Source organism: Sceloporus occidentalis, unplaced genomic scaffold (assembly GCF_023333645.1).
Source record: "Sceloporus occidentalis isolate IW3139 unplaced genomic scaffold, rSceOcc1.0.p SCAF_73, whole genome shotgun sequence".
NCBI lineage: Eukaryota > Metazoa > Chordata > Lepidosauria > Squamata > Phrynosomatidae > Sceloporus > Sceloporus occidentalis.
In genome coordinates this window covers 4,514,269-4,538,620 of record NW_028317053.1, presented here as the reverse complement: position 1 = coordinate 4,538,620, position 24,352 = coordinate 4,514,269, and the positions used below count along the sequence as shown (strand labels likewise).

General features: G+C 41.1%; 1 protein-coding gene across 4 annotated transcripts in view; it reads right to left on the bottom strand.

Moving 5' to 3' along the window:
* Window positions 1–24,352, bottom strand: part of NTRK2 (neurotrophic receptor tyrosine kinase 2) — a 231,456-nt gene that overhangs the window by 152,502 nt on the left and 54,602 nt on the right. For all 4 annotated transcript variants that reach the window (XM_089494558.1, XM_089494559.1, XM_089494556.1 and 1 more), the window contains 4 exons: window positions 23,176–23,333; window positions 7,881–8,017; window positions 5,079–5,211; window positions 961–1,257 (listed from right to left, as the gene is read on the bottom strand). In XM_089494558.1, coding sequence (XP_089350684.1) covers window positions 961–1,257; window positions 5,079–5,211; window positions 7,881–8,017; window positions 23,176–23,333 — 725 coding nt within the window. The remainder of the gene's footprint in view (window positions 1–960; window positions 1,258–5,078; window positions 5,212–7,880; window positions 8,018–23,175; window positions 23,334–24,352) is intronic.

Genomic DNA, 24,352 nt, shown 5'->3' with positions numbered 1-24,352 from the left:
GTGTCCTCCTGCTATGAAGCTTAATGCCTTAAAGGGGATAGGGGATATACCACTTCAGCTGTGAATAATGACAGGGACATGGAGAGAGGGGGATGTGCACACACAGACTCACACACATACATGTAATGATTCACCCATCTCCCTCCCACTCAAGAGGCCTGTTATAAAAGTTAATAAAAGAGAGGTTCAATTAACAAAGAGATTCCAGTGCACAACAAAACTTCTTGGTTAGTAGCATACATCTCTATAATTAGTATTTGGTTATTCAGACAATTCAATGGCATTTTTATTTTATCTTATTTTAACGTCTGAAGTAAAAATTAAGCAAGCAAATATAGGAAAATATTGATGTCCTCAGTAAGCAACATTTTAACTTTGTACTGCTCTGTGAAAAATAAGAAAACAGGCTTTATTCTCATTTTATCATAATATTAGGATTTGAGAACATTAGCATATTGATTTAATAGTTTGTTTCACCATACAAGCTTAAGGCTATTATTCTGTCCACTGAAGAGGATGATTTCCTCAAAGTAACATATTTTTTTTTGGTGAAGTCGAAGGCTTTCATGGCCGGCATCCATGTTTTTTTGTGGGTTTTTCAGGCTATGTGGCCATGTTCTAGAAGAATTTCTTCCTGATGTTTCACCAGCATCTGTGGTTGGCATCTTGAAGATGCCAGCCACAGATGCTGGCAAAACGTCAGGAAGAAAATCTTCTAGAACATGGCCACACAGCCTGAAAAACCCACAAAATAACTTTTTTTTTTTTTTTTTTTTTTTGCTTTTCAACATTATGTGTACCCTATGTTTAAACAGTACACTTAATTTGATGTTTGTTGCCACTGAATGGATGCATGCAGAAAAAAAGGATTTACTCATTGTAATAATAGATAAATTCAGAATAAATAGCTCTGTTTAATAATTGTTTTAACAATATTATAATATTATTATTACATACTACCTCCAGGATCTTCCATGAAATAAGCAGTAACATTTGCTTCATCTCTTCCATATGGATTTTGTGCCACCAAGGTATAATTTCCATTGTTCACATGTGTGGGGTTGTCCAGCTGAAGACAGCCATGGTGTTCAGTCCGATTACTAACATGTATTTTAGTGAAGATAAAATCCGTCTCATTCAGCTTAACCCCATCATGCAGCCATGTCAGGGTAGGTTGTGGATTCCCTCTCACACTGAAGGGAATACACCAGTGGTGGTCCGGATATGGCACTTCAAGAAAAGTGATATTTGGCGGAACTGTATTAAGAACAGTAAAGGCAATATCAGTATCCCATATATTCATCTCTCTGCAAATGAATTAGCTTGTTTTAAAACTAAAGAATTGGCAGAAATGTGAAATATAAATGCAAAATGATTTCTGAAAATAAAATTACATTATTCCTTATACGCCTATTAATATAGGAATTTCCTACAGCAGGAGTGGGTAACCTGCAGTCTTAATAATAATAATAATAATAATAATAATAATAATAATAATTTTTATTTCTATCTTCCCACCTCTCCCCATGGATCGAAGCAGGATCACAACAAAGTTAAAATCACAACGTTAAAATTACAACAGCATTAAAACCATAATAAAAACAAAAACATAAAAACATAAAAAACATCAGAATCTAAAAACAGTAGCATCCATCAATCAAGGGGTCAGCTGGTCTCATTCCATACTAATGATCTTCATAGGAGGTCAGGAGGATAAGCACGGCGGAAGAGTTCTGTCTTTACCGCCTTCTTAAAGATTTCTAAAGATGTAACAAGGCGGGTCTCCTCTGGGAGTCCATTCCAAAGTCTGGGGGCAGCTATGCTAAATGCCTTCAGGGAAGTAGAAACATGTTTGGATGATGGTATTTCCAACAAATTCTTCCCACTTGTTCTAAGAGTGCGGGGCGGATTGTATAGGGAGATGCGTTCCTGTAAGTAACCCGGACCCAAGCCATGTAGGGCTTTAAAGGTAATAGCCAACACCTTCCAGTTGCTAGCCTGCAGTTTTCATCATCCATGGTCCTTAGCTGTGCTAGCTGAAATGTCACTGGTCATCTACCCCTTCTGTACAAAAAGTTATAAAAAGCTTTGTTTATAGTATGATTTATGTTTCCCTTCTATACACTTTTTGGCATTGATTTGTTTATATTCTTAAGTCATCCAGCACTTCCTGCCTTCTTCATCACTATATTAATCAGATGGAAACCAACATCACCTGATGTAACTTTCTCCTGCCTTCCTCTTCACCACAGCCCCTTCCCTATGTTGTTGCTATGTGCTTTCAAGCTGTTTCTGGCTCATGGCAAACCTAAAGCAAATCTATCATGGGGTTTTCTAGACCAAGAGAGTGACTTGCCCAAGTTCACTCTGTAGATTTTCATGTTCAAGCAGGGAACTGAACCCTGATCTCTACAGTAATAGTCCAACACTCAAACCACCAAACCACACTGGCTCTCCTCTATCCCTTTACCCACCCAAAATATGATCTGGACATTTGGTGGACATCCTGTTAGTTGCAGTGGGGATCCCTACCCTCTCCATTTCGGCCCGAAACAAAAGGATGTAAAAAGCTGGCTTCCACCTGGTTTGGCAGCTTGGCTTTTAGATGATGCACGCCCTCAACCTGTGCAGAAGCTGTACCAAGGTTGCTCCCGGGCCACCTAATAAGTCTTTTCCGTTCCTTGCTGCAGTCCATTTGGGACCACAGCAGGGATTGGAATCAGGACCATGGTGTGTGATCGCCATGGTCCCAGGGAGCTCCGGGTGGGAGCAGCCTCTTGTAGCTCCTTCTTGCCAATCTGTTCCACCCCTTTTTTGGGGGGAAACACAATTACATCAGCAAAAAAACTTCATCAGATGTCATTTATTCTGTCTCAGCTGACAGAGATCTCATATTTAACTTCTTTTTTGAATCTACAATGTCATGAATATTACTTCAGCAAATGTTTTTGGTAGCAGCTGTTCAGAGAACTAGCCAAAGTTAAAAACTGCCTAGTACTCTTGATTCATGCATGATTGCAGGAAGAGGAGAAAGGAAGAGATGCATGTGTTCACATTATCTGTAGTCATGCTCATATAATGTTTGATGGCTAAGAGAACATGAATTGTGCATATGAATGGATTATCTGTTGTAGTCTATGGTAGTAGGTCAGATCAAAAAGATATTGAGATCCTGCATTGTCAAATGTAACAAAATAAGTAGACTAAATGACAGAGCTCCACCATGATGGCTATATCTAATGATGACACACACACACCAAAACAAAAACAAACAAAAACATCTACCCTTCAAGCCAGGCAACACCCCAATGAAAGAGTTTCCAAGGTGCTGCAGATCAAGGCACTGAAAAATGACACCTACAGCACTCTTCTGAGGGAGCATTTTCAGAACAGACAGCTGGAGAGACCCCCTCAGGGTCCTGACACAATTGCTTTTCTCAATGCACTACATAAAACCCTTCAGTTGTGATGCTACCTGATTGAAAATGTAGGTTTTCTAATGGGGAGGGGGTTCATGTTTGGTTCTTAACAACTATAAACGTGAATCCAAGAAGGTACAAGATTCTAAATCTGTTTTGCAGCCTTGTAACTACTAAATAGCCTACCAGCCATCATTTAAGGGAATGACATCTATTAATTGATTAAACTAACTTCAGTCACCTGGTCAATGAACACACAGAGGAGTTTATCAGACAAGGGAAATTGGAAGTATAATCCAATGGCAATCCAAACGTAATCATGGGGTTTAACGTTATTGCGTGATAGGCTACCACATGCAATTTCGGGCAATAGCAAGCTATTTTCAGGCAATGGGAAGTCAGTCCGAACGCAATCATGGGGTTTCACGTTATTGCGTGATAGGCTACCACATGCAATTTCGGGCAATAGCAAGCTATTTTCAGGCAATGGGAAGTCAGTCCGAACGCAATCATGGGGTTTCACGTTATTGCAGGATAGACTACCACACGCAATTTCGGGCAATAGCAAGCTATTTTTGGGCAATGGGAAGTCAGTCCGAACGCAATCATGGGGTTTCACGTTATTGAGTGATAGACTACCACATGCAATTTCGGGCAATAGCGAGCTATTTTCAGGCAATGGGAAGTCAGTCCGAACGTAATCATGGGGTTTCACGTTATTGCGTGATAGGCTACCACATGCAATTTCGGGCAATAGCAAGCTATTTTCAGGCAATGGGAAGTCAGTCCGAACGCAATCATGGGGTTTCACGTTATTGCAGGATAGACTACCACACGCAATTTCGGGCAATAGCAAGCTATTTTTGGGCAATGGGAAGTCAGTCCGAACGCAATCATGGGGTTTCACGTTATTGAGTGATAGACTACCACATGCAATTTCGGGCAATAGCGAGCTATTTTCAGGCAATGGGAAGTCGGTCCGAACGTAATCATGGGGTTTCACGTTATTGTATGATAGACTACCACATGCAATTTCGGGCAATAGCAAGCTATTTTCGGGCAATGGGAAGTCAGCTCGAACATAATCATGGGGTTTAACGTTATTGCGTGATAGACTACCACATGCAATTTTGGGCAATAGCGAGCTATTTTCGGGCAATGGGAAGTCAGTTCGAATGCAATTCGAATTCACATAAATTCACTGAACTAGCGAATTCCCGTGAATGTGTTCTGGCCCCACTTTCTTTTCATTTGAAATTAAGAGAAATTCCTCCTCTGTGATAAACTCCAGAATCACAGAATCATAGAGTTGGAAGGAACCTCAAGGGCAATCAAGTCCAACCCCCTGTCATATAAGAATACACAATCTTACACATAGAACTTTCTAGCAACCTCAAAGGAATTCCACGGTGATGTTGACATTCTAATTATGCCTATAAGTACTTAATGACAAAGGGTGGGGGAGGGAGGAGAAGCAAAGAAAGAAAAAGGAGTATTTCATGATAATCAGAAAAAAACTTCCACAGTGCTAGTTCGCCATACAAATATGCCCTTTGTTTCTGGAGACGATACAACAAGATTCTTAACTTCTAGGGCTTCATTATCATTTGGCTATAATTATCTACAGATAAAAAAAATCATATAAAGTTATTTACATACAGAACACTGCAAGGTCAACAGAATCTTGATCTTCACCAACACTGTTTTCTGCCACACAAGAAATCTGCACACCACTGTCATTTGAGAAGACATTCTTTATTGTTAGAGAAGCTGGGTTCTTGTTTGTATCACTCTAGGAGAAAACAAACAAACAAACAAGGCTTAGGAGTAGATTTTCTGAGCCCCCTAACTTGATAATCCATATATTTGTTGTTGTTCTGTGCCTTCAAGACTTTTCCAACTTATGGTGACCCTAAAGCATCCCTAACATGGGATTCCGTGGGACTGAGAGTGTATGACTCACCTAAGGTCACCCAGTGGAAAATGCTTATTTATATGTTGGCTGCAACAGACAGCCCTGAAGGGGTGGCTTCAAGCCGCCCCTTCCAAAAATGGATTGGGGCCGTGGTAACCACATGCTGCAGCTCCAATCCACTCTCAACCCGGCTGAAAACGGAGTGGCCAAAAACCTCTCCTTTGACTTTGCCTCCCGTGCCGCAACTGAAAGCTGGATTCTTGACACCTCAGTGGAATGCAGCTTGTAAATGGGGTGCCCCTGGAGTGCCCAAAAGCCAGCCCACATCTGGGTAGGTGAGCAGCTTGACGCTGGCTTCCAGGCTGCTTCAGAGCATGAGCTGTCAAAACGCCATGCTCTGAAGCTGCCCAGAAGCAGGCTTTTTTTTTTCTTTTTCTTTTGCTCATCTATTTGGGCTCTTAGACACATTACAACACATTTTATTCATTATTAATAAAGTGTCAACAGTCTGAAGGGCTATTTCTGTCTAAGCATCCCACTCAATACCGGATTAGAAGTACTTTGTAGAAGAACATGTTTTGGAGGAAATCACTGAAAGAAACCTGCACAAGCACACATAATTTATTTAACTGAAATTCTCAGTTTCTAGTATTTGTTTGCTTGCAACAGGACAGGAAGGACATAGTGCCCAAGACGCTTAGCAGTTTATCATTCCAGGTTTGTAAGGTGGCCCAATAGCATTTGTGTAGAAAATGCAAACATACTGGGTTCAGGACAGAAATTATCACGCAAAACGGTGATGGTGCTGTTACTATCTTGCTGTCTGCCTTCTGCACACCAACCTCCATAGCCATGCCTCCCTGTCCTGATCCCTTCCCAGCCTGCCTTTCAGCCTTTATATATATATTTTATTTTTAGCACAACTGCATGATCATAGCAATCCATTAAGTTAAATAATAATAATAATAATAATAATAATAATAATAATAATAATAGAAGAAGAAGAAGAAGAAGAAGAAGAAATAATAATAATGAGGGGGAGAAAGGGGGGAGATAGAAAATAGCCTGCTTGAGTATAGCAAGAGAGGGAGAGAAGCATAATCATGTTCACTTGCACCATGTGACTGCCTGCACAACAGAATTGCTTCAGGAGGAACTTATCATACATGAATCAAAATGGAAAAGCAATGCAATTGGGAGGCACTGATGGGTTTTGCCCAGCAATGAAAAGGAGCGTTGCAAGAACAGATGGATTACAGACCGGATACTGGACAGGCACAGCATCGCATGATAAGGTACAACCACAGACACCGCTATCCTGCTCTAATTCAACATTTCAATCCTCATGTGATAAAGTCATTATTATAATCAAGAGATGGTGGTTGGTAACAGGGATCACCAAGAACCATGGGAAAGGAAGCATTTTATTTATGTTTATTTTCTTTTTTTGACAATGTAAGCAACAGTGTGTTCTGTAAAGTGCAAGTATTATCTTTTCCTTGAGCTGGCAGGTTCTGTTCTGCTTTTAACAATCTACGGGGCAAATGTTATAACTTCTTGAAACTTGTTACAGATGTGGTCAAGCAACAAAAGTGCAAGTGGTATAATGATGATGGTGATGATGATGATAGGTTAAAGTGGACTAAATGGAATCAATAAGATTTGGCAAAATAATATTAGTTTCTGTATATAAAATCTAGTTTCATGGACTTGCACAGATAGGCTTGTCACTACAATATTAAGACAAGGGATCTAAAGCTTTTAAGAGCTACATCTAATGGAACATTACCTTTCTTCTTAAATATCATTAGACTACACAACTTCTCATTGGTAATTTTAGTGGTGCAAATTTAAAAGCAGGCAGTTATTAGTTTCTACACATAGCTGATATAACATTGTTTTATTTATTTATTTTCATCAGTTATGTTCTTGTTAAATGTGCATGCTTTTGTCTGAGAGCCTACCCTTTTGTGTTTGTTAGATGCATCCAGTGACATCAGCATAAAGACAACTCATAACAGAAACACCAGAAACATCCAGTTGAAAGAATAATGTGGGGGGGGGGGATCATAAGCCCAACCAAACCTGAATTTTATCTTCCACTAAGCCCTGAGGCTGCAAATTTAGCATATACTGCTATGAATGCTGTCCAGTCACAAGCAGACAAGACTGGAAATAAATTTTCATGCCTGACTATTTGAGTCCGAAGTATTTTAATGCAAGCAGACTCAGTGTTGTATGAAATGGACAGAATTCTACATGGTCAGCATTGTCAAAGTTGGCACTTTTATGTCAGGCTCAGTGTAGGACTTGTTAAGTAGGACTTTACTACATGACCTTGATGGCTTTATACTGTATTAGTCCTAAACAAACCAGACTCACAGACCTATGCACTGTTGGCAAAATACACACTTGCCATCAAAAATATTGTAAAAGGTTATTGAGTTATCATGGATTTTATAAGAGATAAAGGCAATAAGAAAACTGGCTATACTGTTCCTCAAAAACTAGACACTGCTTTTGCAGATATTTAAAAAAATTCTTACCTCATATTTTGAAGCAATATTACTGAAAATCCAAGATATACTTGGTGGTGGACTTCCTGGAGCATCACAGTACAATGTGAAGCTTCCTCCTTCAACAACAGTAAGGTTATGTGTGCTCAGTTTGACAGAAGGCAAGCCTATGAAACAAAGAAGAAATACATATTTGTACTATGTTTGTAACATACACCAAAGACTACCATGTGAAACAGCATAGTAATAAATTATTATTATTATTATTATTATTATTTTGTTTAGTTATATCCCACCTTCCTCCCAGTACAGAAACTCAAGGCGGCTAACAAATCTAAAACAGTCCAAGTTAAAACAACATAAACATTAAAAATACAAAGTTTAAAAACAATTAAAACATTACATTATTAAAATTTAAAATTTAGAACTCATTAAAACAAAAACAAAACAGAATCCATATCATGTGAAGCCATGGTAGCATAAAAACGTCTTTACATACCACCAGAAAGACAGCAGGGATGCAGCCATCCTGGCCTCCCTAGTGAGGGAGTTCCAAAGCTTGGGAGCATCCACTGAGAAGGACCTCTCTCTTGAGCCCACCAAACGTGCCTGAGAGGGTGGTGGGACAGAGAGAAGGTTCTCTCAATGATCTCAATACTCTGGGGGGCTTGTACAGGGAGATACAGTTCTTCAAATAGCCTGGACCCAAGCCGTAATTATCAGATTCAAATATATTTCAGCATATCAAAGCACAACTTTATAGTAATGTGAGTACCAATTCACCCATTAAGGAAGCCTCCACATAGTATGAAGTGACTCCACACAGCAGCTATAATGCATGGGCATGATGCCAACACTGTATCACACTTCAATCACACAAAAGCCTTCCACAATAATATATATTTAGAATATATATTTCTTGGGTTTCTCCACTGGGTTGTTGTTTACTGTAGGCTACATAAGGTATCATTATCAAAATGGGCAAGGACATTTGAAGATAAAAGATTGTCCCTGTTTTCTTCTACCATGCAGATTCAGCCCAAAGTAAGCAGTCCCTATGCCTAACACACATGTTTGAAGATGTCTACAAAGATGTCTACAAATGCCATGATAGCAGGCAACGTCATGGCACTCCTTTGGCACTGTGTCCACATGACACAGTGCCAAAAGGAGTGCCAGAAATTGCCGTGGTGGTGTCAAAAGCACCTTTTCCCCGATGCAAAAAGGAGCAGCATTTTGCCGTTCTTTTTAGCATCGGGAAAAGGCCGGATTGGGTCTGCAACATGTAGTTGCCATGGTGCTGAACCTGGTGCTGAAAGGGGCAGCAGCAGGCCGCTCCAAAGGGGCCGTCTGTTTAGCCCCTTAGTTCTCACAGAACCTTTATTAAACTTTTGTATCTTATAACCCTTCTGGCTACCTGTGACTCCACTAGTCACCAAACACTATGTCTCCTACAGGACACTACAACAATTTAATTACGTGCATTCCTCATTCCTTTCTTGGGTACCTAAAACCCTTTCTAACTGCCCTTCCAGCAGCCTAACCTAGGTGCGTTCCAGACGTGCCAATAGTACATGCTCAGCACGTAGTAGGGTTATGAAAGGGCGTCCTCTCCGGATGCCCTAACCCTAGTACGTGCCAAGCACGTACAAAATGGTGGCGCCCTATACACATGGGCGCCGCCATTTTGATGTGGCGGACGCTTAGCGTCCACACCTCCCCTGCGCTTGCGATATCACAAGTGTGCCATTTGTGCACGCATGCGTCGCAACTGCGACGCAAAAAGAAGCCACTTTTTGTGGCTTCTTTTTCCGCCACCGGGAACCCTCCCCATTTGGAGGCTGAGGCTTCACAGCAGCGGAAACAGAGGCGGCGGCAGACCACCCTTTTTGGGCAGTCTGTAAACTGCCCTAGTCTCAATGGCTCTTCACCTCTCAAGGCACACTAAACACCAACAACACCTTTCAAAAATGCTCCTCCCTCTTATATACTCAGTCCTTGGAGCAACCCTCTTTTCCTGGCTTCACTCCCATTTGCTAGTGCCAAGATTCTAATCTGCCTGTTGTCTCCACAGGTGGGATGTAAGAAAAAAACACAGTGGTGTTGCAGGCCACACAAAAAAATTAAGTACAAGTGTCCACCCCCACCTCCCATAAAACTCATGTGTATCACTGCCAGGGAGTGATTCCTATAAAAGTTAAAGATCAAGATCAGGTTTCTTTCTGCCATTCCTTCCTCAATTACAGGTCTGTTCACAGAGGCATCTGCACAGAGGATTTCAAGAAAACTGTGCACTCAAATCTGTTTTGGAAATCCCAACATGGCTCAGAGGAGAATGGAGCAATGCATCCACACCAAAGCTACATCTGCAGGTTTATCCACTTGGCCAATATTAACTGTGATTTAGAGAAATAAGCCAGCTTCAAATTGTGGTTTATGATCCAGCCTGTTTCACTAAACCAAAATTGTAATGAACAATAGTTTCAGTTAAAAAAAAAAGATAGAGTAGTGGATGCTAGCATTCAGCTTTCTCCAGTTATATTGAAAGGTTTACACCAAGTATGGTCTGATATTTGCATATCGTCATATGAGGCTCTACAATTCCATGCCGCCTCCTTGACAGCATTCTTTGGGGCATTAAGAATAAGTGAATTGGTTTTATCCTCCAAATGAGACACATCCTGAAAGGCTTTATATTTTGTTGATCTCCAAGTTGCACTCCAGTCAGTTATGCTATTAAATCATTCTTCCAAAACTGACCAACAAGGCTCATTTCACTTGAATTAGCTGCAGACCTTTGCATCTGCCCAGTTCAAGCACTCCTTGACTACGTACTTGTGAGAGAACACAGTACAGGTCCTTTGTTTATTCATCAGGATGCTTCACCACCAACTAAATATCAATTGTGGAGTATTATTTCTAGGGCGCTAGCTGCACTTGGTCTTGCAAACGTGTGGTTTGCCATGCACTCTTTTCACATAGGTGCCACTTCAACTGTTGCTGCACATGGATTTCACTCTCAAGCTATCAAGCAAATCAGCCAATGGAAGTCCACTGCTTATTGGAAATATGTTCGGAACTTTAATTATTAACATATTTTTCTTCTTTTTCAGATTACAGCTGGTGGTCGAGGAGACACTGGGTGCTGCTGTGGGGCCCCAGCATGATCTATTGGGCAGCCCGCCAAGCCAAGTTGAGCCACTTCAGATCCCATCTTGGATTAAGTGAACATTGCTCAGTTTGAATGGCTCGGCAAGTGTAGGCTGCATTGGCAAGGCCTGTTGCCGTTGTTATTTAAGGAGCACCATGGGCCTCCTACCCAAGTTGTGGTTATTCATTTAGGGGGTAACAATCTTGGTCTGCTAAAAGGTCTTGCAAGCAAAGCAAGATTTTAAATCGATCAAGCAGCAGTGGCCCCAGGTTGAGCTGGTGTGGTCGGTGATGCTACCATGTCAGGTATGGAGGGGTGAGGGTATTGGAAGAGGGACTTTCATGTTAGTCTTTCTGATGTGGGCCGGCCAATGGATAACCTAGCTTTTTGGGTTACCGCTGGGGCTCAGGTGCTATCGCCCAGGGGAGGCTGCAGAGGTGGTCTCAGAGATAGACCACAGGCTGCAGCTGCTTCCATCTTTGGCTATTTCCCCACCTGGTTTGCAGTTCCGTTATACTGGCTGAGCTCCTAGAAATAAAATACCAACATTCTGGAAGCCATTTTTTTCAAGCTAACTAAGGCACGTGGACATGAGGTAATAGATTCAAAGTAAAGGAAAAGAGAGTCCACCTAAACATTAGGAAAAACTTCCAGATGGTAAGAGTTATTAACTTATTTTAAAAAATATATATGAAATATATTTTGACTTGGTCTTTATATGACTTGGTCTTTTTCCAAATGTGGCATTTGTCTGAACCACAATGAAAGTTTTCTGTTTATCCAAAAGTTACTAAAGTGTCTGTGTATGTACTTTTAAATTGCCTGTTGCCTTAAGATTAGTCCATGAATTTCATAGAGGATTTTTTGCCAGATGTACAAGTGGGGCTCTAGAAAGGAAGAGGCAATAGGGACCACACTGCAAACATATGATGGATAATGGAGCGAGCCAAAGAATTCCAGAAAATATCAGCATGTGCTTTATAGATTATAGTCCGTAAATGAAAAACTATGGAATGATCTTGAAGAAATGGGAGTGCCAGCACATCTGATAGTCCTGATGAGGAAGCTGTGCTTAGGACAAGAGACTACTGTAAGAACAGAATACAGAGAAACAGAATGGTTCCCACTTGGCAAAGGGATCAGGAAAGCCTGCATTTTATCATCCTATCTATTCAACATGTATGCAGAAAATATCATATGCAGAGCAGATTTAGATATGGAAGTAGGAGGAAGGAACATCAACTATCTAATATATGCAGACAACACCATACTATTAGTGGAAAGCATCACAGACTTGGAAAAATCACTAAAGAAAGTCAAAGAAGAAAGCACAAAGGCAGGCTTAATGTTAAATATAAAGAAAACAAAAATAATGGCCATGGAGGATTTACATAAATTCAACCTAGATAATGGGGAAATCAAAAGATCTCATATTTGATTCCTGCTACTTCCACATTTTACCTTTTCTTTCTTTATAATTTGTTTATATATATCATCTTCCAGCTCTATAAGCTCTTCTAGGTAATGCACAATAGTTAAAAATAATTTAAAACAATACAAAGATAAAATCCTTTGAAGTAAATTAACATATTCATCAAGAACTTTTAAATATAATCTAAAATAGTATTTCAAAATATAGTAATAAAAAAAATAAATAAAACTAATTTTAGAACAAGCTATTAAAACAGAGAAGGGCCACTTGAAACCCACAAGGCCATGAGGAACAACACTATTTTAGCTGCCCACAGGAAGCTGAAGTTCAAAAATAGTGATCTTCCACTATGCAATTCCAAGTTCATTTGCAAAGGAATTTTAAAAGCAAGCTTTGGACCATTTCAGCCAGAAAAGCAAGCTCAGATAAAACCACCAACAATGCCTGTTTCTTGCTTCATTGCTCTGCTAACATGAATAACCTTCCTAGAAACCCACAACAGTCTCACTCCATTTCCCAACAAGTAATTTATTAGCAGCTGGCTGTTTTAGGCATAACATTACCAACACTCATACTGTCTTCTACACAATGCTAAACAGGGAATTATTACCATACAAAATGCAAAACATCTGTCAAAATAAATGAACAAAGAACTTTGACTTCCAACTTCCTATGCTCTTTTTTTAAAATGTACTATCTGCTTGCCCTTGCACAAGTTCACAGGGACTGAGATGAAGCAATGATGAGAATCTAGTTATTTGGATTAATAAAATACAATTTTCCCCCATGTTCCCTCTGTGTTATTTTTTAAAACTCAAGCCTAATTCATCAAAGAAGTGGGTGTATCTCTTGAGAGGATCCAGAAGCCTGGCTCAAAAGAAGCTTTCTTCCATGGAACAGGGCAAAAAAGAAAAAAGATTAAAAAGTGACCATATATTTAAATGTTTAAATGGACTTGAAATATTTTGACAGAAGAATCCCACAAGGGGGGAAATGAGACTTCAGTGGAACTTATACTCTTGGTGAGTATGTATAGGATGCCAGCCTGACTTCTTCTTGTTCCTCAGTTAAACTAAATGACTGACAATGGTCAATCTAACTATATGCCACAGTCGACAGAGCAGAGGAAGTTGGTGCTTCTTTTAGGATTTTCCAGGATGGACTAAGCTCTCACCTTTAGACACTCTACTCAGAGAACGGAATGGTTCCTTTTTTATATAAGTATTAAGGTACAGAACTTACACAGACCTGTAGATAAGTCGATCTAGATTTATTTTTTTACTATAATTTCTAAACTGATACACAAGTATATACAGTACCTTTTTATTCCTGATTTTAAAACTAAGAGTCTCCTTTTCAGCAGACTGGAGAAGACCTAGGGTTGAAACAGACAGCTGTATGGGGTGGCCTGATGCACCGCTTAGAGCGCCAGATCGAGGCTACAGCAACTGCACACCATGGCTCCAGCTTTTTTCTGGTGCAAAAAGAAGTGGGAAAAATGCCGCTGTCATGACCACTTTAATTATCAACACTGTGTTCCTTTTAGGACAGCACCCTGGGCCTTTTGATCCCACCGCTGCCACTTAATAGACGCGAGCACCTGTACTATTAACACTACAATCTTCTCTCCTTATTCATGGCTTTGGAACTCCTGGTTTTGATCATTTGCGAGGGCAAGGCCTCCACATGCACACACACTGCCCCTCCTCTCCATCTCTCCCTGCCACACTGTAACTAGCCCAACTGAGCCAGCTACAAGGTGATAGTGAAAGGAAAGAGAGGGGAGCTCTTTCTTTTTCTTTCTCCCAAGGCTTTCCAGGGCAGCAGGGTCTGGAGGAACAGAGGACTCCCTTCTCCTGAGCCCCTGCCACCTTGGAAGGCCTTGAGGGAAGCTTCTCCCAAGGCTTTCCGGGGCGGCAGCAGCCAGAGGAAGGGAGAGCAAGTCCCACCTTCCTTCTGATGCTTCAAACAGCTGAGGCAAGCTCTCTGAAGCATTGGAAGGAAGGCAGGGGAATCACACACACACTTCTCTCTCCCTTCCTCAATGCCTCATAGAGCTTGCCTGGGGTGAGGAGGAGGTTGAGAACAGCATGTTCAAGTCCCTCCGGTTTCCTTATGAAGCCTCAGAGAGCTCAGGCAAGCTCTCTGAGGCATCAGAGGAGGGAAGAGAGGCAAGCGCACATGCACTTTTCTCTAACCCCTCCCTGTTGCTCTGAAACGGGGAAAGGGTTATTCACGAAATTTTCAAATTCACGAGGGTCCTTTGCCCCTAACCCCCATGAATACGGAAGGACAACTGCATTTTTCTTATTAATTTGTGATCCTGGCACCTCTTTGTGACTGTCACTTTATCCCCAAAATATGTTTTGAATTGTTAGTAGCATGGTAAGTATTCAGGTTCCAGATGAGTCTTTCTTGAACAGCAATAAAACTTTATTTAAACAACAGTTTTAACAATGTTTTATATATTGAGCTGTTTTATACACTCTACTGTTATGGTTTCTTTCACACACTCTCTCTCTAGACTCTAGAGAATACCAGTTACTTTCACTTAAAACTCACATATACTTTGTATTATGTTCCCTTCTCAAACTTATCTCTACAGTAGCCGACCAGGCTAACTAATTCTTACAGGATATCCCACTCCAGCAACTCTCTCTCTCTCTCTCTCTCTCTCTCTCTCTCTCTCTCTCAGAGTTCTGGACATGAAGCGGTAGGAGTCCCTCACTTCTGGACTCTACCCCTAACCGTCCCTGTCTCATACTGCAACCCTCACAACAACAGTCCCTCTCTGGACTTAACTCAAACCCTATCTAACTCTCTCTCTCAGCAACAACCTTATTTATCTTCTCCAGCCTTTACTGTGACTTCCTGCCAGCTTGGAGGCATGTGTTGTGCATACACCACGCCCCTAAGCAGCCGGAAAGCTGGCCTTTTTTTGCCTGTCTGTTCCAGCCCTTCCTGAATCTGGATGAGATCCTCAGGTGCTTCCTTTATCACTTGCTAGGCCTACTTGGTAAACATTTTGCAATTAATTGCTCTCCCAACCATATTGTTGTTGTTGTTGTTGACCTTTAATTGTAAAGCCAGCTACACCTCTTTCTTTTCTCTGTGAACCCCATCCTTCCCATGGCTCGCCACATTTCTCCTAACCTGATCCCCATTCGGCCTCTCCCTGTCTCCCTGCTTCCCTTCCTCCCTGTCTTCCTGCTTCCCTTCCTCTGTTCCCTCTGGAACTGCCGCTCTGCTGCCCCTAAAGCAGCAGCAATTCATGACCTTTTTCTCTCCAAATCCCTTAATCTCCTCGCTCTCACAGAAACCTGGCTCCCAGCCCATGATACTGCAACCTCCACTGCCCTTTCTTTTCGTGGTCTCTCCTTCACGCACACAAGCCGTCCTGAGGGTCGAGGAGGAGGGGTTGGTATCTTGCTATTTAACTCCTGCCAGTTTCAAGTTCTATCTTTTCCCCCCAGCTATCATTTCTCTTCCTTTGAGTTTCATCCTATTAGACTCTCTTCTCCTCTACAGCTCCGGGTTGCAGTCATCTATCGCCCTCCTGGTTCTGCCACCCAGTTCCTATCTGACTTTGAATCATGGCTGACATTCTTTCTTTCAGACTCAATCCCCACTTTGATCCTAGGTGACTTTAATATCCACGTTGACGATTCCAATAACCCTACAACATCTCGCTTTAACTCTCTGCTAGCTTCTTTTGGCCTCCAACCACACTCCAACTCTTCAACTCATTCTCTTGGTCACTGTCTTGACCTAGTTCTTGCTGCAAACTGCGCCATTTCTGACTACCTGGCACTTGACTTTCCACTATCTGATCATCATTTAATCTCCTTTGCTCTAACTTATACTCCTCCTCCTCGCCATACTATTCAACGCCATTTTCGTGATCTTCAATCTGTTGACTCTAACCATCTTGGTCAGACCCTGGATTCATCTCTCTCTTCCCTAAATCTCGGGGATTCTGCTGATTTAGCAATGTCTTTATTTAACTCCACTCTTTCCTGAACTCTTGACAATTTTGCCCCTGTCTCTGTACGCACTTCTTCCTCTAAGACTAGACCTCAGCCCTGGCTTACCCCCAACATTAAGTTTCTCCGGTCCTGCTCTAGAGCGGCCGAACGTCTTTGGAGAAAGTCCAAAGAGTGGGCTGATTTTATCCATTTCAAATTTGTTCTTTCTTCCTTCTCACGCGCCCTCTCTATAGCAAAACAGAATTATTACAAATCATTGATCTCCGCCAATGAGAGGCGCTCGCAACGTTTGTTCTCCATCTTCAACTCGTTGCTTAAACCTCCCTCTCCTCCTGTCTCTTCATCATTCTCTCCTAATGACTTTGCTAACTATTTCATCTCTAAAATTATCACTATTCACTCTGAGATAATCCCTCCTGATTCTTCTTCTGCTCTTAATCTTCTATCACCTTCACCTAACAAATTTTCTGTCTTTCCTCCTGCCTCTTTGGATGAACTCTCTACACTTCTGAACTCTTCCAAACCTGCAACCTGTCCTCTTGATCCAATTCCTACTCGTCTTCTAATCTCTATAGCTCCTTCCTTTCTGCCCTCTCTTCTCCATATCTTCAATCTCTCTCTCTCTCTACAGGCTCCTTCCTGTCGGACTTCAAACATGCTCTCATTTCCCCAATTCTGAAAAAACCTTCTCTTGACCCCTCCTCTTTGTCTAGCTATCGTCCGATTTCTCTTCTCCCCTTTCTTTCTAAGGCTTTGGAACGGGTTGTTTATTCGCGCTGTCTTAAGTTTCTTGAAACCAACTCCATCCTTGATCCCTTTCAGTCTGGTTTCCGCCCAAGGCATTCCACAGATACAGCTCTCACTAAGATTTCAAATGACCTTTTACAGGCCAAGGCTAATGGCCTTTACTCTGTTCTCATTCTTCTCGATTTGTCTGCAGCCTTCGACACTGTTGATCACTGTCTCCTAATTGATATACTCTCTGACCTTGGGTTCTCAGACTCTGTTCTCGACTGGTTTAGATCTTACTTATCTGGCAGATCTTTTGCAGTAGTTGCAGGGGGTCATACTTCTTCTCCTGTTCCCTTATCTGTTGGAGTTCCCCAGGGCTCTGTTCTGGGTCCCCTTCTGTTTTCTCTCTACACACTGTCCTTAGGAAAACTCATCATGTATGCCGATGACACCCAGCTGTATCTTTCTGCCCCTGACCTTTCTCCAAGGCTTGAACAGCAATTCTCGTCTTGCCTTACAGCTGTCTCGCAGTGGATGCGCCATCGGCGTTTGAAGCTCAACATGTCCAAGACGGAGCTTCTTGTCTTTCCTCCTAAGCCCACCCTTCAACACTCCTTTTCTGTCTCTGTGGACAACATTTCCATTCAACCAGTCCAGCAAGCCCGCAGTCTTGGTTTTATCTTTGACTCTTCTCTGTCGTGTATCCCTCAGATCCAGACCACAGCCAAGGCTTGTAGATTCTTTTTGTACAATATTGCCAAAATCTGACCATATCTCTCTGCCTCTACTGCCAAGATCCTGGTCCATGCCCTAGTGATCTCACGACTGGATTACTGTAACATCCTCCTGGCTGGGCTTCCTCTTTCTCACCTTCGTCCTTTAATCTCTGTCCAGCATTCAGCTGCACACATTATCACTTCCACCCACCGCTCTGACCACATCTCTCCTGTGTTGGCATCCCTTCACTGGCTACCTCTCCCTTTCCGCATTCAGTATAAGCTCCTGCTGTAGACATTCAAAGCCCTCCATGGACTGGCCCCTCCCTACTTGTCAGACCTTCTTTCTCCTCACCTTCCCACCAGGGCCCTCCGTTCAGATAGTCAAGGGTTCCTGCCTCAGCCCAGGATTTCCTCTGCCCCATCCCGGATTCGCCCCTTTTCACTTGCTGCCCCTCACTCCTGGAACCTTCTTCTCCCACAAGCAAGAGCCATCACTTCTTTAACCAGCTTCAAAATGGAGTTGAAAACCATCCTGTTCAGAGAAGCCTTCCTAGGCATTGCATAATTGTCGCTTACTATCTGATGTTCTTTTGTTGCCTGTTTATCGATCCATTTCCTGTATTGCTATGTATTGTATATGTATTATCCTACTTGAGAGTATGTATTTTCCCTGGAAAATGATTAACCTTCCATTTTGAAGCCAAGCCCTCCCTCCAGTCCATCTGCCTTGGTCCAGGCCTTGGAGGTAGAGAGGAACTGCTGGACCTCTTACCCTTTCCCGCCACCACTCCCTTCTCCTTCTGTGTCATGTCTTTTTAGATTGTAAGCCCGAGGGCAGGGAACCATCTAACTAAAAAGATTGCATGTACAGCACTGTGTAAATTTACAGCGCTTCATAAATAAAGGTTAATAATAATAATGATAATAATAATAATAATCCTAAGCAAGGGAGACAGCAGTCATGCTCAAGTTAAGGTTTTCTCCTTGAATCTCTTTTATGTTTCAACTTCTGTGATGAAATGTTATCACGTCACAAGGTCCCTTAAGTGCCCCACCAAGGGATTGGGTGCTGGATGTGGTGATTGCTAGCTTAAACGTTTTAATGCTGTCTGAAATTGCTTCTCCAGCATGGGAAGCTCAGAGGATTATCCCATTAGGGTCTGTTTCCCATCCTTGTACTCAAAGCATGACTTAAAGGAAACAGAAAACCATCTTATATTTCTTTCTGTTTAAGAAGAAGCAATGGACTACCTAGGTGAGTGAGGTCAGCTCAGGGTAGAGGACACTCAGTGGTCTGTGAAGAAATGGCAATGAACAACTTAGTGATTCAACATCTGGGGCAGCCACAAACAAACACACACACACAAGCCCCAGCAGATGGTATCCCATGGTAACTTGGTTCTCTAAGAGCTAGGACTAGAATCAAACAGAAGAGAAAGGGAGAGGTCCAGTTAACTTGTAATTGCATGACACCCCAAGAATAGTTTTACAACGGGCCTTGGTAACCCCTGGAGCCCCCGTGGAAATGAAAATCTGTGGATGTTCAAGTCCCATTAAATACAATGGCACAGTGAAATGGTGTCCCTTATATATATTGGTAAAATTAAGGTTTGCTTTTGGAATTTATATTATTTTTTAATATTTTCATGCCGTAAATGGTTGAATCATTGGATAAAAAAATCTTTGAATAATGAGGGTTGCTTGTATTTGCTGCTTGCTACTGTTGTAGTAGTAGATGCAAGCAGAACAAGACAAGAAAGAATAGCAGTCCACTCCAAAAGCATGAATGGGATGTTACATTGCCACTAAAACATGTAAACTCTAAATCAGGGGTAGGCAACCTGCGGCCCGCGGGCCGGATGCGGCCCGGCAAGGCCTTGGGACCGGCCCCAGCCCGGTCCTGCCGCCGATTGCTGCCGGAGCCTTTGGCCTCTCACGTGAGGGCGTGGGGCCTTTGGCCTATCAGGAGGAGGCGGGCAAGGGGGGCAAGCGGCAGGCAAGGGGGGCAAGCGGCGGGCAAGGGGGGCAATTGTCTATAGAAGCCTCCGAAACATGCATTTATATTAACATTTTTTTAAAAAATCAGCAAATTTTTTGCGTGTCCTCTACCTTTTTTTAAAAAGTGTCCTCCATTTGAAAATTTTATCCTACATTTGTCCCGGTTTATTTATTTAATTAATGTTTTTATAAAATTATTTAATTATTTATTTTTTGGCTTCGGCCCCCCAATTGTCTGAGGGACAGCAACCCGGCCCCCAGCTCAAAAAGGTTGCCTACCTCTGCTCTAAATTCTAGAAGATTCTGAACAATACAGGCAAAATATTCATGTTGTGCTGGCATAAATCTGTGAACAACATTAATTTGCAGCCTCTTTTAAGGCTACTCATTCAGCTAGAAAAACCTGAAGAAAATGTCTGGATTGTGTGATTTAGTGCAACTATTAAACGGTGCATGGTAAATCTCCTCTGGTTTCTAGCATAAAGTTTAAAGGAACTATCTAGATGCTGAAGCCACTTTGGGGATAGAATTTAAGATTTTGGATATCTCTTTCTGACTAAACTCAGAGCAGATGTCCATTGTGAGGAAAGCCACCGGCTGCCACTTATTGAGTATCTGGGATTTGTTACTAACAAATTGATACAAACGCCTAGATTTCTAGCATAGTGAGGGACTTGGGATTGTCTGTTCTGATGCTGTAATTCAAAGAAGCAGATACTACAAGGTGTCCAGCAGAGAATTCAAAGCAGTGGCCATTAAAATGGTATCAAATGCAACAGCTGTGTAGTATTCATACACTAGTAGCCTAGATTTGAAAGATTCATCACCAGTGCACTCATGTGCACCTCTGAGCAATATGACCAAGTACTGAACCACATTAAGAGTTTTTCCAAATCCTCATACTGAAAATGGTCATTTATTTTGAAAAATGACTGATTTTGAAAATGACTGATCAAATGCCTATTTTCATGCTAAGGAACCTTTTGAATAGAAAATGTGTGACTGGGTTGGGGGTTTTTTCCTTCACATTTGCTAATATTGAAATATTTAGGCAATCAAGTTATAATAATGTATTTATATATTTTGGCAAAAATAATATGGTGAAGTAGCTATGATAGAAGGTCCAACCGAGGTTTGAAGTCATGTACAATGGCTATACTGCATCATAGGTTAGTGGTTAGAAGGACAGTAAAATTTACCTGCATATATAGAAATCCAGCAATAGGTGGATTTGTTAATGTCTCCACAAATATACTACTGCATTGGCTCAAGTGGTTAAGACGCTGACTCTGTTGATTGCAAAATCGGCAGATTGGCAGTTTGAGGCCCGGGTGCTGAGTGATGGAGTGAGCTCCCATCACTAGTCCCAGCTTCTGCCAACCTAGCAGTTCAAAAGCATTCAAATGCAAGTAGATAAATAGGTACCACTTTGGTGAGAAGGTAAACAGAATTCTGTGCAATCATGCTGGCCACATGATCACAGAGTAGTCTCTGACAACGATGGCTCTTCAGCTTAGTAACGGACATGAGAACCACACCCTATGGTCGGACATGACTTGATTATCTTTACTTTATCTACTAACCTTACTAAAGATTAGTAAATCACTTGATGCTATTACCAGTTATTTGCTGTTAGAATGAAACTATCTTTGGAAGCAAGAACAAAATTCTTTTCACCAGCTACAGATAAAACAAGGAGATCTTATGATATAATCCCTTATGGATTTGTAGCTCTTGATGTTTACAAGGCAAATACTAGATTTAAAAGAAATGAAACAGGCTTGATTATGTTTGAGCTTAGGGATCTGCAGATTCTAGCAAATTCTAAATCAAGAACAGGACAGTTGGGTGGCCATGGCTTTTGAAGGTTTATTGTTCATGAGGCCGCCATTAATCAAAATTGACTTGATGGCAAATAACAACAACAAACATTAGTAATTACAAAGCATACATCTATCAGAATTATACAAAAAAAGACTAGTGTTCTTAAAGAGTATCCTGTCTATCCTGTCACAGAGCCAGCACCTGTTTAAAATGTGAAGACTATGATGCATAATAAGCCTGGACAAGTTAACCCATACAACCAGAAGAAATCAACAGCTATGTATAGTAGCCAAGCAAGAAAGTCTTGATTTTGTTACTCAGAGGACGCAAAAATCAGGGAATTGTCAAGCAGCTCACAAATCTGTCACAGATATCTTCCCCAAGTCATATACCTGAAAACATTGAAAACTGCTAAAGAGATTAGACTAACAGAGGAAATTTTCCACAGGGCTCATGTTGTATTAACAAATAACCATATTTGTTACACACTTTAAAAGGGTCAATAAGAAGCAATTAAAGGGAATGGAGAAGAAACCTCTACCAAAGAGATCAAGGCGGGAATACAAGAGAACAAAAACTTAATGTCAACAGAAAGAAATAAAATTTCACAAAATTCCGTATAAATTCAGGCACTAAAACCTGAGCAAAGATGGTTCCCAAAACTGGAAAGAAGTTGTTACAAGTCCTGACCACAAAGAACTTTACAGACATAGAAGATTATCGCACTGGCTGTTTTCTCCCAATCTGAGTACAGGCTGAGACTGGGCTGAGACCGTGTGTTTTCGCACAGCTCCATGCCCAAATCAGAGGCATCCCACACCATATTGGGACTTCTCCTCTACTTAGCAAAAAACAATACTTTTCCATTCATTGCAAAGTATGGGAGAAGTCCCGGTCAGGTACAGGATGCCTCTGATCCATTTATACACGGTCTCAGCCCGTGCCCAGATCCGAGGGGTGGGTGGGGGGAGCTATGTGATAATCTCTACAATATTCCAAAACAGATGCACCATCTAGTGAGTCAGTTTTTTGTGGGGAGAAAACCACATTCTAACAAGAAATCTCCAAAGATGAACACCAAAAGTTAACAACATCACAGAATGTTTTAGGGGCAGAAGCACTGTATCCATTTACACTATTTAAACCCTATTGACCTTGATCAAATATAAGCATCCTGTGTGCACAAATGCACCTTTAACAGCCTCTTGAAATAGTATGTATACCTGTGGTAGTTACCTAATCCCAAAATTGGGGGGGGGGGGGTCTGTCCTGTCTCCTAGACCCATAAACTGCCTGTGGTCTACAAATTGCCTATGAATTTCACAATCCAAACTAGGGCCCCACTTATTAAAAAAATGATGCAATCCATCAAAATCCAAATTAATGTGGTTTGGACAGGGTTTGGGCCTTAGTGGGCTGTGGTCCAAATGTTTTACCAGCTTGAAATATATACACCAAATAATCTATATTAAAAGTGAATTACCACAGTTTGGAATTGGCTTCTCCGTCAGAGATATCCTCTGGTTGTTATCATTCATACAGTAAAAATCCTGAGTTTCACTTTTTGGAGTCTTCGAGTCTTGGAAAACCTTGATCCACATAATGTCACAGGAACATTTGAATGGATTACCTTCTAAAATCCTATAGCAAGGAAACAGATAATTGTAAAAAATAATCAATATAATAAGAAAGGATAGATATTAAAGCAGTTTTAAGAAAATAGATAGATAATAAATCCTACACTTTAAAATGTGACTGAGCTTAACCAACCCTTAAATGGGATTGAATGATACCTCTCAATAAATAAGCATATAAGCATGATGGCGAGAAATGTGCATTTGTGCTCTGTTCCCACTCAATGGGGTTGCGTCTCCAGACATTCATAGGATTTACATGGATTTTGCAAAGACCCATGAGTTTTTATATATAGATACATTCAATCTGTATATTGTATTAATAAAACAGGATTTTGGCAAGTCTGACAGCAGTCACCATTTCAGAAGATACTCCCTCGTGTTTTTAAGTCCATATTTGTTTGTTTTTTAATTTTATTTTTATTGATTTAAAAGAAAAATGACATATGAGAGACAGAACATAAAACATAAAACATAACAGTCTTCCATGTCAATCTTGCAGAGTCCCGTCCCTCCCTGCACCCCTCCCTTTATCCCACCCAATATCATATCCTTTCATATTATTTCTCTCTTATCTTAACATTCTCAACATACTTATTTCCCTTACCTCTATAACCAACCACACTAACTCACACATTAAAAAATGACTTCCACCACCTTTGAGTTATGAGAAGATCCTTTCTCTTCTACCTTAGAGACGTCATTACTCTATTTTTAAGTCCATATTTGTGAAAGAAAAAGGTTCCTCATTTATACTGATGCAAGCTGTCCATACTTTTTGTAATTTCTTGTACTAAGAATGAACAATTTTCTAAAAATTCTGCTGCCCAAATAATGAGGGTCATTTTCTTGGTCAACCAAAAAGCTTTTGATCTATTAAACTAAGTGATGAATTGATCAAATGGACTGACCAAATAGTTCAGCCAAACAGACCTAGAATTGAAGGAAGTGCTACTGAATGCAGCAATGTTTTGTCAGCATTTTGATAAGCGCTAGGAACAGAATTAGCCTCTTGAGTAGCTCAAT